At 43.8% G+C, this 15,851-nt stretch overlaps 1 protein-coding gene across 7 annotated transcripts in view; it reads right to left on the bottom strand.

Moving 5' to 3' along the window:
- Positions 1–255: 255 nt before the first annotated feature.
- BCOR (BCL6 corepressor) overlaps positions 256–15,851 on the bottom strand; it is an 88,448-nt gene continuing 72,852 nt past the window's right edge. For all 7 annotated transcript variants that reach the window (XM_079974479.1, XM_079974477.1, XM_079974482.1 and 4 more), the window contains 5 exons: positions 13,636–13,802; positions 4,164–4,309; positions 2,202–2,279; positions 1,899–2,049; positions 256–1,382 (listed from right to left, as the gene is read on the bottom strand). In XM_079974479.1, the coding sequence (XP_079830605.1) occupies positions 1,097–1,382; positions 1,899–2,049; positions 2,202–2,279; positions 4,164–4,309; positions 13,636–13,802 (828 nt within the window). In that variant the 3' untranslated portion in view covers positions 256–1,096. The remainder of the gene's footprint in view (positions 1,383–1,898; positions 2,050–2,201; positions 2,280–4,163; positions 4,310–13,635; positions 13,803–15,851) is intronic.

Raw genomic sequence — 15,851 nt, 5'->3', positions numbered from 1 at the left:
TAAAAGGTACCTCTCCTTCTGTCACTGCACTGTGACCACCAGCAGTTTTGAAACTGCAACACTGCCCAGTTCTGCTCTATTCAAAATGGTGACAAGGTGTTTTTAGAAGACAAACCTGTACCACAAGGAGCAGCTAGGGGGATATGGGAAATTTCTGGTGCAGCTTTACTCCTATGAAGGCATGGGTGCCAGCTGGGGTTGGATAGGGCCCCTAGTTCACTTGAGGGTCATGCACAAAACCAAGTTACCTCAATATAGTTTTCAACAGTTTTATTGCCTTTAAGGTTTTTTTTTGTAAAATATAAATACAAAGGCAGAAGAATTTACTTACAAAGTTAAAACACGGATCTCAAACATAAACACACAATTCAGAAAAGATTTAGCTTCTGTACAGTTTTAACCTCAACATGTTAGTTTTCAATATTTTACAAGATACAGAAAAAATAGTTCAAAGTCTTCTTTTAAATAAAGAGCATCAAATGTTTAAACATACATATATATATATAAACAATCCAGTTTGCCTTGTGAAAACTAAATTTCACATCTTTTAAATTAAGATATAAAAGTTCACACAACTAGCTGATGCGCATGGATATGTTTTAAATTTATATTACAGTCCATTGAATTATATTCAATAGGGTTTACCTGGCCAAAGCAGGCAACTTTGTAAACAAAAATGAAAATTTTATGAAGTGCCTTACCCAATACAGTCTCCCAAGACAACCATATGACTTTGATCACACTGCCTGTCACAGGCATCTCCCGTGAAACCAAAGCTTTTTGTGAAGCAAAACCACTTCCTTTATTTAAAAAAAAGTCCCAAGTAAAAACAAATTTATACCAAAGTTTGTGTGCATTTAAAGGAATATTATATAACAATTTGTAAAAACTGAATGACATCTCTAAAAAAAAAAAAAAAAGAAAGAAATCTTCCAAAAGTCCACCCATCTGGAAATTATTTATATATTTATAATATGTATATAAAGGAAAGGTATCTTATTTAACAGTGTCCTTTATTTACAGAAATGGTGGCATTAACACATATACATAAAGACATAACTTTACAGAGAACTGTACATTAAAGCTGCCTGGAAGTTCACCAATGATCCATATCCTCATCTGGATGCAACCACTCGAGTGAAGCTCCCAGCAAAGTCTGTAGCTCACTTGTATATTCCACCAAGTCCAGCATTTCCTTGCCTTCCGGGTTGAAAGCTTCTAGATCCTTTTGGCAAGAGAACAGCTGACTCAAAGATACCTGTTTGAAAAATTCCGCCTCCATGATGCTGACAACTTCCACGCTTGGGAAACTACTACGAAATATACGGGGTGACATTTTCAGCCTCTTTGCTGCGTCAGAAAGCAGCAACCAATTCCGTGGTCTATAGAACAAAGTAAAGAAAGAAGTTCAAATTACCAGTAAGATGGCACAAAGGCTTCAGTCATTTCAATTATGTCAGTAATTATTTGCGTAACTAGCCACATTCCCTTTTTTTGTGATATTGATGAGAAAGAGCTCTACGTCAGGCAGTCAATGCTGTATACTTTACTTGGACCTTGCAAAAACATGAAAAGAACTCTTAAGTAGCCAGTTGACCGGAATGGGGACCTTTAATAACAGTTTGAAATACAGGAGTGGATTTTGTTCTGCATGTAGCTCTAAATCAGCACACAATCCATGCAGATACAGACACACAAAATCATCAAGAGAGATGCACAATGCAATGTGGGTGGATTGTACCCTTCCAGAAGCTGAATATAAATAAAAAATGCAAGCCAAAGCCCATTTCCACCAAAACCAATGACAAAAGAATCACAAAACCCATTTGGAGAGGCTACATGAAAATCACAAGACTTCACAACTACCTCAAATATTTATACCATCTCCATTTCCTTACCCTTGAGAAAGAGACACTTGGATGTTATAGCATGGCAACAGAGGTACATCTGAAAATTCAAACTCAAAGATGTCACTAAGACCATCTTCATCCTCATCACTTGAGCCAGGTGGATTAGATAGGATGTCAAAACCTGTTTCCCCCTTTGGCTCTATTTAAAAGAAAAAGAAAAAAAGAAATGAGAACCAGTGTGAAACATACAGCAAAATGTGCATCTTGCGTGGCTTTCCACCTGCACCTCCTATACACCCACCCACACAAAAAAAACCCCATGCATAATACAAAAAAGGAATGTTTGCTCACCGCACACAGAGCTGCCATAGAAGTCCCAGGACAAGCCAGGGTCATCGACACTTCGACCTTGCAGGTCAGTTAAGTACTCTAGGGGCAGCAACAATAACAACAAATTTAGTCAAAACAAAATGTCGGCAAGTTTTGCAGACAATCTTGTCATAAAGCGTCACATTATTCATACTCCAAGAAGTTTTGCTTTTGCAAAGCTCTCGAATACAATGTAATCTGTTTTATTGATCAGACCACTACAGATGCCCAAATGAGACACTATCTCTCATCTTACTTCCTTTCTAAAACCCTTCTCCTGTTTCCATCTACTTATCTCTTCTGTCCTTTTCCATTCCTGTCCTCGGCATTCTCATTTGGCACACTCCTAAAACAGACTCTGAACATAGAGGCTACAATGACCTTAGATTAATCTTGCTATAGATTACATGTGCTCTATATGAACTCACCCAGCCTCAGAGACACTTTTCCAGACATCCCTACATTATTCTGAGGTTAGAGGAGTAGCTACCAGAGAAGGGACCTTTTCAGTGGTTGTGCCCAAACTTTGCAAGCCACTCCCCAGCACATGTGCTTAACATCTTCCTTATTATCTTTTAGGTACCAGGCAATATCAAGTCATGCTCCTTAGGCTTTTGAACAGCATCTGATTTGACCTTTCAGAGTATCAATTCCTTCTGCTTGTACCTTGTTTTATTGCTCCAGGCCTGCTTTTCTTTGATTTTATACTGCTTGTTATTTATTTATTTATTATTGCTGGTTTTGATTAGGCTTTATTATTTTGTTTTGTTTTAATTCTTAACTGCCTCAAAAGTAACCCTTGGAAGTAACATTTTGAAATAGGCAGGATTTTATTTTATTTTTTTAAAAAAGGAAAGGAAACAAAGCCTATTACAGTGAGCTGGGCTGCTCTGTAGAAAATGGTTCAAATACTCCCAGCTGCATGAAGCTTTGATAGGCAGGAAGGAAAAGAAGCATATAGACCATAGTAAATCTCTGCCTTCTTGCTGTAAACTCCCCTGAATTTTGCATTTCATCCCACCAGAGCCCCAAAGGATTGTAATTTTACCCTCACCACTTTTGCCAGATGGGTGGGAAAGACCCTTTGACCTACTAGCAAGACCAAGCTGTTGATATTGCATCTTTTAATGCAGCTAACAGAACAATCCTGGGTCTTGCTCTCTCATAAATGTATTGATGGTTGCCGCCTAAATCCAATGACATATTATTATATAACATAGCGGTTATGTTTCCATAACAGTGCTTCTGAAGTCCTAAAAGACCTGTATTTCTGTTCTAAACTAGCCAATTAACGGACTAAATTTTACAGCCTGAGTTTGTATTGCTGTTCCCTAAAATGAGTCATCGACTTTGGTAGAAAATTATTTATTTACCTGTTGCATTTATTAGTTGCGTTTTTCACCAAAAAATGACCCAAAGAGACTCACATCGCAAAGCAAACATTAAAACAAAGTAGAAATAAAAACCTAAAGAGCACACCATGTATGTGGCAGATGAACTCAATCCACTAAGATGAGCAAAAAGAGAGATATACCTAATACCCTCCATATTAAGAGGCAAAAACTTCAGCAGATAGAAATGTTTTTGCCTAGCATCTAAAAATGGATACTGACAGCACCAGGCAGGCCTCCCTTATGACAGCATTCCACAAGCAGGGAGCCACCAATGAAAAGGCCATTCCCATGCTGCCACCCTCCACACCTCCCTCAGAGGTTTGCCTCAAATGTCAAACACAGGCCCAGGTAAGTTCCTCCACAGAGAAGCAGCAATTTGGGTACTGGGATCTTGAGTAAAAACAAGCACTTTGAACTGAACCCAGAAACTAATTGGTAGCCACTGCAGTCATACCAGAATTGCTTTTATAGGCTTCAACTGTCTTGCCCTGGTCAGCAGTCTGACTGATGACTTCCATAAACAAAGAAACAAAGTAATAGTGTTGCACACCTGTTAGAAACGTTTCCATTAGTTCGCTGTGTGTCATTTTCACAATCGTTCGACCAGAGTACGTTGCAAGTGTTGGATCAGCACCATACGAAAGTAGTAATCGGACAATTTCCAGGTGATCATTTTCCACAGCATCATGAACAGGCCTGGGGGCAGAGAGGGGGAAAGGACACCTTCATTTCAAATTCACATACTGTACCGAGACACGTTTTGTTTCCATTTGAAGCAAAAACACCATTATCTTTATCATAAGGTATGGCGGGTGACCATCTACTAATTGCTTTTCTCAACATTTTAAAATCAAATGTTAACTTCAGGAATTAAACAAAGCTTACATGGCAAATGAATAGACATACGATATTAAATGGCATGCTCCCTTAAAGATAGGCAACAGTGATTAATCACTACTGTGATCACTTTGACCAAGTAACTTCAATCTCATCTTTTAAACAAATTCCCATTTTTAACAACCACCGAATTCTATTCAACTTCCATGTTTGGTACCTTGAGGTCACTTAATAAAATTGTTGTACAGGGCTATGTATGGTGGTCTGTGTGTGTGTGTGTGTGTGTGTGTGTGTGTGTGTACATAATCATCAGTGTTAGACTTGAATATGAAGCTGCATTTGTGTGTGTGTGTGTGTGTGTGTGTGTGTGTGTATGGCCATAATCATCAGTGTTAGACTTGAATATGAAGCTAGCTGTGATTTTACAAATGCAAGGGGAAACACTTTCAACACTCAAAATTTTTTTTCTTAGTTTTCCCCATATGACTGATAACAAAATAGGACTGGAAGACTCTACTGCCAGCCTCCTTCCTGCACATAAAAACCTGGAGCTAGCTTAGGAGAGCAACATTCCTGAATTCATAGAATCATAAGAGTTGGAAGGGACCACAAGGGTCATCTAGTCAAACCCCTTGCAATGCCCAACATCTTTTGCCCAACATGCAGCTCGAACCCATGATCCTAAAACTACCTCGTGCTCTACCAGCTGAGCTATTTGAGAACATAACATGCCAACTCTGAATGCACAATAATTCCTAAGATTTTCACACACACACACTTTTATTTTTTGCTGAGGTCTTAAGCTTCAAATGCACAGAAAGTAGGAAGTTATGAGCTATATACAGATTTGCTATAAGCAGAGCAGCACAGGTTTTGAAAGCCACCAACTAGGGAGACAATAAAGTTCCTGCTCTCGCTGTTTGCCTAGGATTGTAAAAACAGGATTGTGAAGAAATTGGCAGGCAGCATGCAGAGCTGGGGGGCTGCATTTGTTTGGGAATGGCAAATTGTTCAGGGCTGCTGTGCACTGAATATACAACTGTCTTCCACACATTTGCTGTATAGGAGGCAAACGCAGCAGCACAGGGAGCTAAGCAGACAACCTTAATGGCCTGGCAAAGCATCTACACCAGTGCAATGAAGCAGCAACACACGTATTTTGCACCAATTCCCCCCAGAAGTGCATATGGGCATCATGCCATTCAGAGGCAGAGAGATGCCTGCAACCATTTAGATTGGTGACCAGCAAAACAGGGCTGAGGATAGCAAAAATTGGATGCCTCTATGAACTGGGGGAACGCTTTAGAAATCCCAATCCTTGCCACTTCTAGAAAGGGCAAAATTTATCCAGCAAATCCGTGCAACTCTGATCTAGCGAGTGCTTGCTCCAGTTTTAAACGAGAGAGCAGGTTTTTTTCTGGTACAGAAATCAGGAGTACCTCAAGACCACAAGGCATGCACACCTGCTCAGGCTTAAGAGAGGGGGAGATACTGAAAGACCCTGCTGTGCTCATGTCAATTCCTCTGGGGGAAGACTTGGCCTGAGTTCCCATTACGGCTGCGGCACACAGAGTCGGTTCTACTGCAGTCGCTCCCCAGCTCCCTGCCTATAGAGATCACATCACTCTCAACAGCAGCTGCCTTTCCTAGGCTGTAGCTTCATTCATCCTCCCACCAGCCTCACGACCTGCAAGAACTGCTTCCTATCTCAGCTGTTGCATGCAGCCAGCACAGGAAGCAGCTGCTCTTCAGGCTTCATAACCCAATCTCTCTTAACACGCACACACCAACCAGTGGCTAACCAAGTTGTCTGCGTTTCCTGACCCCATTGACAGGCTCCATATTAGTGTATGAGAGCCAGAGGACAGGAAAGAGGCTACGAAAAACTGAATGGGGAGCAAACTTAGAAGTAATGGAAAGCGACAACAGGAGCAAGGGGGCAAGGGAGAGATTATACTAGCAAACATTTTATATATCCAGCAAGTAATAATAAAGCCACCTTAAAGTAAATATAAGAATTGTTAACATTGGACCACATAGCTAGGTAAACTCATTTTAAGTTTCTTAATGGTTGAGATTACATGCACAACACCATCTTTTGGTTCATTTAATTTACAGCAGCTACCAAGCACCAAAGAAGCACAGTGGTCTTTTGGGGCATCAAACGGGATGGGGCAGCTTCAATATCAGGTTGCAGAGAAGTTAAATATTCATACAGAAGCAGAAATTGAGCAATGGTCGTGCGAGTGGGATGCAGTTCACCATAGTTTAAGCTGTGGGGAAGCGGAACCTTTTGATCTAGAATCCAAATATATATAGTAGGAGAGGGGAGTCACTAAGCGCAAAGGGAAAGGCACTCTGCATATGCTCAGATGCCATACCTTTAATTACAACTTCCCATGCCCCTGGCATCCAAAACAAGTTTCTCAAGCTAAGCCCTTCCCATGAAGCTCTACACACACCACTAGCTGAATTGCCCTGGTCCATTTACCGGACAAGATATTTCACATGACATGAGTGACCTCTTGATTCGGTTGGCGGTTTTTAATATCTCAGTGCAAGGTTTCCCCTGAAGAACATTAGGTTAGGTGTAACCTAGTGGCAATGTCCCACCCCGCTCCTCTCTTAAAAATTAGCTGTTACAGGATGTCGGCTCATGAGCCAGCAGACCTACCGTAAGAAAAGAACACAAAGATGTTTTGCCATGTTCCTCTCTTAAAGGAAAATGGCCTAAATCTATCTGCCATCATGATTGCTGTGCAGAGCTATTAACATGGATCGTGAGGGCACTTAATGCAACAGGATCATATAATATATTATTATTATTATCATCATCATGAGAGGAATAGTAAATGGAGTAGTATTGCCTAGAAAAATAAATTTGTATTAAATATACCAATATATAAAACGAGTCATACATGGTTGTAAGTAAGTAGAGTATGTATACTTTCCTGTGAATAAGTCTAGTTCCTTGGGGTGGGGTTACCGTATTTTTTGCTCTATAAGACTCACTTTTTCCCTCCTAAAAAGTAAGGGGAAATGTGTGTGCGTCTTATGGAGCGAATGCAGGCTGTGCAGCTATCCCAGAAGCCAGAACAGCAAGAGGGATCGCTGCTTTTGCTGCGCAGTGATCCCTCTTGTTGTTCTGGCTTCTGAGATTCAGAATATTTTTTTTCTTGTTTTCCTCCTCCAAAAACTAGGTGCCTCTTGTGGTCTGGTGCGTCTTATAGAGCGAAAAATACGGTAATTGAAGACACTTCTACGATGCCCAACTTTTAAGGTGAGACCTGCCCCCCTACAAGCTGCTTGAAAACTGCCCATTTAAAAAGTCACATTCATCTTCCTAACCCTTAACACACACAGTTGCCAATCACAAAGTGAAAATGGCAAGAGGGAGGCTGAAGAGGGAAGCAGTCCCAGACTCTTAAGATTTTTTCCAAAACGTGCTGCTGGGTTTTTGCTTTGGGTAGGTTTTGTTTTATATGGCACCGTGTTGTCGTTTTGTATTGTATAATACTAGTTTTTCCAGGTTCGTTGTTTGTTATATATATACATGCTGTCATTTGTTATTTTGTAAACTGCTTAGAAACTGATTTACTATTAAGCAGTATGCAAATATATGAATTGATAACAATAGGTTATTTCACTGAGGAAATGGGAAAATGGAGGAGGGGAAGCCAGTGGGTCAAATGCAGCCAAACCTGCTCCCTCCAGATGTGTTTGGCAGTTGCAGCTGCAAGAGGGAGGGACAAGGCGGCAGGAGAGCTCAGTGTGGATGCAGATGTTCCTGATGCTGCAACCCACACCACACACACACACATGCACACACGCCTTGCCGCTCCTCTTCTCAGTAACTGGCAGTGAAGTGCAGCATTTGGAAGCCACACAGCCTTGTCCTGCCAGCCACAAATGTGTTTTGGACTACAACTCCTGGCTGGGGCTAATGAGTTTTAATTCAAAACATCTGGAGGGCACCAGGTTGGGGGGAAATGAAAGGCATAAGTAGTCTGGCGTGAAGAGTCATGGCTTTTCAGCATGTGTAGCCACATCAATGTGAATCTGAGTGAGATGGTAGCTCATTCCAAGCACATGCATTTGTTACTGTGAAGGGAATTAGGAATTTCATAAAAACAAATGCATCTCAACAGCAAATTCTAAAACCACACAGAAGGGGAGTGGATTGTGAAAGTAGGGGACGAGAAGCTGGGGGTCCTTCCACTTCCCACTCTGATAAGTGCACGAAAGGTTCAAGATTACAGATAAATAGAAAGACATCCGATGAGAACTCTCAAAACTCTCAAGGACACTTACAGAGGACAGATGAAGTTGCATGTCAGATGGAACAGGGCAGAAAACCCTACTGGATTTTCTCCCAGCTCCTATATGTGGATGATTTTGGGATGCAATCCTACACCCACTGTTCAACACACCAACCATTTTGGGGCTTATCCAGACAACAAGGCACGCCTCACTAGGAACATGGGAGGGTGTTTCTGCTTCAGCATATCCTTGGGGCAGTGACAAATTGTTGCGAGGAGCCTGAATGTATTTCCTGTTTCTTTAAAATTCAGAACAGTCAAGGACCTGATAGATTCTGATTGTATTTTATATACATAATCTCTGTTGAACGACTGAATCTGATTGCATTTTATATACATAATCTCTGTTGAATGAGTGAATTTGTACTATCTAAAAACAATCGAAGTGCAACAAAAGCCATACTTGGAAGACCTGTCTCTAAAGAAAGAAGACAGCCTTGATCTGCTCCTTCACAGACATTCCCCCTTGAAATGATATTAGATTTTTAGTAGGGTAGGGCCTCTTTGGCAAATCGAGAGAGAGAGAGAGAGAGAGAGAGAGAGAGAGAAGTGTTTGATCGGTCTGCTGGGCCCAAGACAAAGAGGACTTAATAGGTCAAGGTAAACTGACTACTAGCAGCTGTTTGAAGGCTAAGGCTGATGCCTTTCTGTACAAGACATCACTGCTACACACTTAAGTCACAAAGCCACTTCCGGCCTGCCCAGGAGGTGGGGTTGCGGGCTTCACGCCCACCCCCACATGAGCGGGGGCTGGTTTCAGCCCCCGCGAGAGTAGGGGAATCCCGGCCGCGTCTTCCCCCCCAGCCAATCGGCTGGCCGGGGGGGGCGTGGCCTGCCCTATTTAGGGCTGGCGCACAGGGGGCTCACCCTCTTTTCGCCGGCTAGCTCCCTTAACTTGTGACATTCTATGCCAATTCCAAAATAAATAAATAAATAAAAGTAAACTAATAATAATAATAATATAAAAATAAAATACAATAAAAAATTAAGAAGTATCTGTTGGTCCGAGGACAAGGCCCAGTTATTTAAAGCTGCATATTCCATTGCCTTTGGCGCTATGCGCAGTGGCGAAGTGGTTTGTAAGGGCCAACCAGATCCCGTTGCCTGGGGTAGTTTGAGAGACCTGACCTGGTTCAGATCCAATTTAGTCCTGCATGTCCAATGTTCCAAAACCGATCAGCAGTAAAGGACACTAAACATTTCATGTACGTGAGACCAACCGTCTCAGGTCCATTCCTCAAACATTGGGATGGCTCCGGCCTTGCACGGCATCAGTCCACGCGCGTTATGCGAAGGGCGATTGCTGCCTGCGGTTTACCCTCAGCTGAATTCGCGGTTAACTCCTTTAGGATTGGGGCCGCCACCACAGCAGTGCATTTGGGACTCTCAGCTGAAAGGATGAAGGACTTGGGGGCAGTGGAAGTCTGATGCATTAAGGGAAGTCTGATGCATGTAAAGGATATATTCGTAAGACCTTGTGATTGTTCACAGTATACCTGACCTGGCTTTGTTACCTTCTTTTGCTTTCAGGTGACGTTGTGGTGCATATTTGGCGTATAGGCCCTGCATCGTCCACTGGGATAGATACCATGCCGTTAACGGGGACCTAGGGTGCAGGAGCTATGAGGGCGCGCATCTGAATAATCGGGCACAGCATTGTGCATTGGGCCAGGGTCCGCGCCATCAATTCCGGTCTCGGGCCGCACCTTAACTACATCAATATATCTTGGATCTCTCGGAGGGGAATGCGCTGGGCCGAAATGTTGCCCGCTATTAGGGCCAGAGCGGCAGCGGAGGGCCCCCCATATGCTTTAGTTATACAATTAGGCGAAAATGAGTTAACTTACAGAAAGGCAGTCGACTTGATGTGGCATATCTTTAGTGACTTTGAGGAACTTAAGGCCTCTTACCCAAACGTCACTATTATTTTTATTTGGGCCTCGTTGATGGAGAGGCAGGTTTGGAGAGATTGCAGGTGCCCGATAGCCATAAATAGGGCTAGGAAAGCCTTGGATCTGGCAGTGGTGCGTAGAGTGGCAGCCCTGGGTGGGAGGGTCATTGACCACCCGGGCATACGTTTCGACTGTCAGGCCCTCAACCGGCTTGATGGCGTGCATCTTTCGGATGCGGGAAATGATATTTGGCTGATGGCGTGCATCTCTCGGATGCTGGAAATGATATTTAGCTGATGGATATAGCAAAGGGGATAAGGGATTGGTTTCAGGCATGAGAGTATTGGCGGCGAGCGATTGCTCGTGTGGCGGTTAGGCATTGGTAAGAAGGGGTTAAGAGGATGTGGGGGAGGGGAGGAACGCCATCACCTCCCCCCAGTGAACGAAGGGTGGTCCGATAAAGGACTCCGGGGGGGGTGGCCCTGTTCGAAGCCTATGGAGGTGTGGGCCTAGGGCACGCCCCCGAGCGGTGACCCGGGGGAGCTCCTAGTTGACGTGCCTCAGCAGGAGACTCCCCCTCTATGGTGTTAACCCTTCCCGTGTCTCCAGCAAATGGGCTGGAGCCGGATAGTCGATAGGACCAATGCCTAAGGCCAATGCCTCTCTTTCCTGAATTCAATAAAGTTGTGGCCTAATTCGCCCATTTAACCTTAAATTCTGGTGTTTGGTGTCTTTATTTATCCTGAGGGGGGCGGGAACTCGCCACACAAATATGAGGAGAGGTGCCAGCCTGGAGACCACAGTATGCTTGCTAGGCTCATTCTCAGGAGATGGCAGCTCCCAGAATACTATAGTTCTAGGAGTGTAGCTGTCTCGCACCACTGAAAACAGCGCATGGACACAGGATTTCTATACCACAGCTGGTGGACGTACAAAACCTTGCAATGTGGTTTGCACCAAGTGGTCCCATTGCATGGATTCTACGGCAGGCTTCCTCAAACTCGGCCCTTCAGATGTTTTGAGACTACAATTCCCATCAGAAGCTCTCTGGGGTTTGAGACAAGAGGACATTCCTAGTCCTACCTGGGGGTTGAACCTGAGACTTTCTGCATGCAAAACAGGTGCTGTCTACCGCTGAATTATTGTCCTGGAGCTTTGCACATTATAGAAAAGAAGCGGCTGCGGAATCTCCAGTTTTCAAGGAGATACAAGCACCTTCTTTTTATGGTGCTAAGGAGGTCTGAGTGGCTTGACCCGCTCAATAAAAAAACCCCACACAGTCGGGGCCTGCCCAGCCTCATTGATTCTTATTTAGTTAGATGGGGAGAAGGGACAATTTCCACCCTCCCTTCCCCACAGGTGGGCCGGGTTTGCGGCACTGAGCGGGGCTCACCTGGGTGGGTGCCATCCACCTACTTGGCAGGCCTTTGACCCACCCTAGGCCAGGGAGGACAATTGATGGCTGGCCAGGGGGTGGGCCTAAGGCCAAAGAAAAGAGGCTTGACTCCCTTGTCCAAGCTTCTTTCACTGTTCTTCCTTCCAGGAAGCATGTTCCTATAGACCTGATAAGGTGATAATGACAGAGTGCTCAAGAGCAATAGGCCACCTTAAAGGTAAAGGTAAAGGTACCCCTGCCCGTACGGGCCAGTCTTGCCAGACTCTGGGGTTGGTGCACCCATCTCACTCAAGAGGCCGGGGCCAGCGCTGTCCGGAGACACTTCCGGGTCACGTGGCCAGCGTGACATCGCTGCTCTGGCCAGAGCCAGAGCCAGAGCCGCACACGGAAACGCCGTTTACCTTCCCGCTGGTAAGCGGTCCCTATTTATCTACTTGCACCCGGAGGTGCTTTCGAACTGCTAGGTTGGCAGGCGCTGGGACCGAGCAGCGGGAGCGCACCCCGCCGCAGGGATTCGAACCGCCGACCTTTCGATCGGCAAGCCCTAGGCGCTGAGGCTTTAACCCACAGCGCCACCTGTGTCCCTGATAGGCCACCTTAACCAAGATTAAATTTTTTGTGTGTGTTTTCTTGAAATCTTTTGACTATTGCAAGTTGATAGGCAAAGACCAATAACTTAGGAGCTCTTGGCTCACAGACATGCTAATTTAATGTCCTCAGGCTGTCAGGTTTGGTGGTAAGTGATAAAACATTCAAATGGAAGAACTCTAAAAGGCACCCTCCATCTTGTATCTTAGTACAGTATTTAAAAGCAACAATTATCAACATTATGCACAGAAATGTTTAGTGAATCAAAAAGAAAAAGAGGAAGGACTTAATAATTAGAAAAAGATATCGCCATTAGAGGGCATGGGTAGAAGGATAAAAGGTTGAAGAAGGTGATTTGCCTGCATATCATTAAGAATGAGTAAAATTAAGCAATGTTGTACACTAAATTATAAGGTGTGTGTACAAATTACTTGCACTTTTGACCAGTTGGATATTTAAAAAGATATTTAGAAGTATAAGTAAGATATAAATAAGACTAAAAAGTAGTATCTTTCAACTGTTCAGTAAAACTGCAAGAGATCCTATTCCTATAACAATTACAGCCACAAATGGTTTCCGAATGGAAAAAGAGTTAGGCACATAACAAAGAGAATTAACACAGAAAATTAGCAGAATGTTATTGTCCAGTATAGTTTCTCAAATATCAGAACAAGAATTGTGAGTGGCTAGCCACCTGGACCTCCCACAAAACCAGGCTATATGGATTCCAGTAGGATTAAAATGTGGATAGATATGCAGCCTAAATTTGCAAAAGGAGGACACAGCATTTTTTGAGGAACCAAATTTTATGCAGTAGAATGCAATTAGCAAGTTCCGGAAGCTTGAGAGACTCCAGGCCTCAACTGCTGGAGAAAAGCGACGTTTCTTTTAAACATAATTTCAAAGCCATTGGTGACATCAACCCAGCTGTGTATTAATGCGGGACAAAAGCAGTGGCCGTTTACTCTTAGTAACTGAAGTGTTGCTAACCTAGTTCCATCCTGAGCGCTGCAGTTCACATCGGCTCCATATTCTAGGAGATGTCGCACAATGCTCAGCCAGCCTCTGGCACAGGCCTCATGCAGGGCACAATAACCAGCATTGTCACGATGATTTACATCACAGACTTTGTTTTCCAAACAATACAGAACCACTTCCTGGAAAAGAGAAGCAAGAGAAAACAGACCATGTTGTTTGTTGCTGTGGAGACATGCATACCTTTACTTTAACATGCTGGGAATACCCTTCTCATTGGGCTATTAAGGAGTAACAAAAGCAAGAAGGGAAGAAATTACACAGCTCTTCTCCCCATTGAAGAAGTCAAAACTTAGAAAAACAAAAAAAGCCACTAGCCCCCAAAGGCAGATTCGGAGAACCCAAACAGCTCCGCATCTCAACCCATTTATTTATAAGCAAGTCTCAGGAGCAGAATGAATATGCAAATAACATACTTAAGACTGTGATGTAGGGTGTTCACATACAACAAGTAACTTTCAAAACTAACAGAAGGGTGCCATGGAGATGCCAACATTTTACAGCTGCCATTGTAACCCTGAATATTTCCTCTATGGCAGAATGGAACGTTGGTAGCCACTGAAAGTATAATCAAAAGCCTTCCTCTTCTTTCAGATCCTGAAGAAAACAGGTCAGCTTCTGCTTTTGTTCGACTAAACCTCTTTGCAGCATCCTGTATATTAACTACTGAAATCTTAATTCCTTCCAAATAATGTTAGAGCTGATCTATACTTTAACTTATCCCTCAACTGCTCCCTGGGGTCACAGGTTTCACCCCAGCGCCACAATGTATACAAACACCATGAGGACATGGAGCCATCATGTTGTGAGTTTCCCTGCCTCTGCTCCATGCCAATGGCAGCCACTGGCATGGACAAAGATACACAACATCATGATGCTGGACTACACAGGGTGTGGTCTGTGCACATTGCAGTGCAAGATGAAAATTTGCCATGAGGTAAGGTAAGGTAAGGAGTAAAGCTAAAGGTAAAGGGACCCCTGACCATTAGGTCCAGTCGCAGACGACTCTGGGCGCTCATCTCACTTTACTGGCCAAGGGAGCCGGCGTTGTCCACAGACAGCTTCCGGGTCATGTGGCCAGCATGACTAAGCTGCTTCTGGTGAAACTAGAGCAGCACACGGAAACACTGTTTACCTTCCCGTCAGAGTGGTACCTATTTATCTACTTGCACTCTTTTGAATTGCTAGGTGCTTTCGAATTGCTAGGTGGGCAGGAGCAAGGACCGAGCAACGGGAGCTCACCCCGTCGCGGGGATTTGAACCTCCAGTCTTCTGATCAAGTCCTAGGCTCTGTGGTTTAGACCACAGTGCCACCAAGGTACGGTAGGGAGTAGACTAGTCTAAATACTGTAGCCTTTGTCTACACTTTATCTCTGATTTGAGATGCCTTTATGGAATCAAGAACGACCAAGATAATTGATTGGGAGTGTGTCTCACATACACACTCCTTACATTTCATAGGGTTGGGAGGGATCCCAAGGGTCATCTAGCCCAACCCCAGGATTTATTTATTTCCTTTCTTGCACCATGGAAGCCAAGGTAGTGTTTTGGCAGTAGTGATAACACAATCAAGCTCACAGGCAATTTTCCCAAGCTCTTGACAGTCATGGAAACATTTCATTAGTTCTTTTATTTCATAAAATGTGTATACCACATGACTGTAAGGGGCGGGGGGAACCAAAGCGGTTTTGCAAAAATGAGACTGTGATCCTTCAGTCACCTGGAACAAAGGCCTGGGCTAGCAGATCCTGTTCTATTGGCCCTCAGTAGGTGACAAAGTGCTGTGAAAGGAACCCGATACAAATGCTGTCAATTTAGCAGGACCCTTCACAAGTTCAGTTAACCATTTTGTTCTCAAGTAAAGGCAGAGAGAAGAAAAGAGAATAAAGAGCACTGTGATGCCTATTTTATTACGGCATAAGCTTTCACGGACTAGAGTCCACTTTGTGAAATGCAGGAAGCCCATTTCCCCAGCGCCGCAGACTTATCCTTGCAGTTCCAAATCTGCTGGAAAGCCCACAGTAATCTGCACTCTTCACATACCTGACCTGAGGAGTTGGTAGCTAGGATACAGCATGAAGCTGTTCGTGTAGCAGGCCTTTGCTAACCAGGTTAAAGTGGATCGCAGGAATCTAATGAACTGGCAGTCCAAGCTAAAGAAAGAAGTCCAG

Source organism: Podarcis cretensis, assembly GCF_951804945.1.
Source record: "Podarcis cretensis genome assembly, chromosome: 4".
NCBI lineage: Eukaryota > Metazoa > Chordata > Lepidosauria > Squamata > Lacertidae > Podarcis > Podarcis cretensis.
Note: the sequence above shows the minus strand (reverse complement) of the source record. Positions and strands in the feature narration are given on the sequence as shown.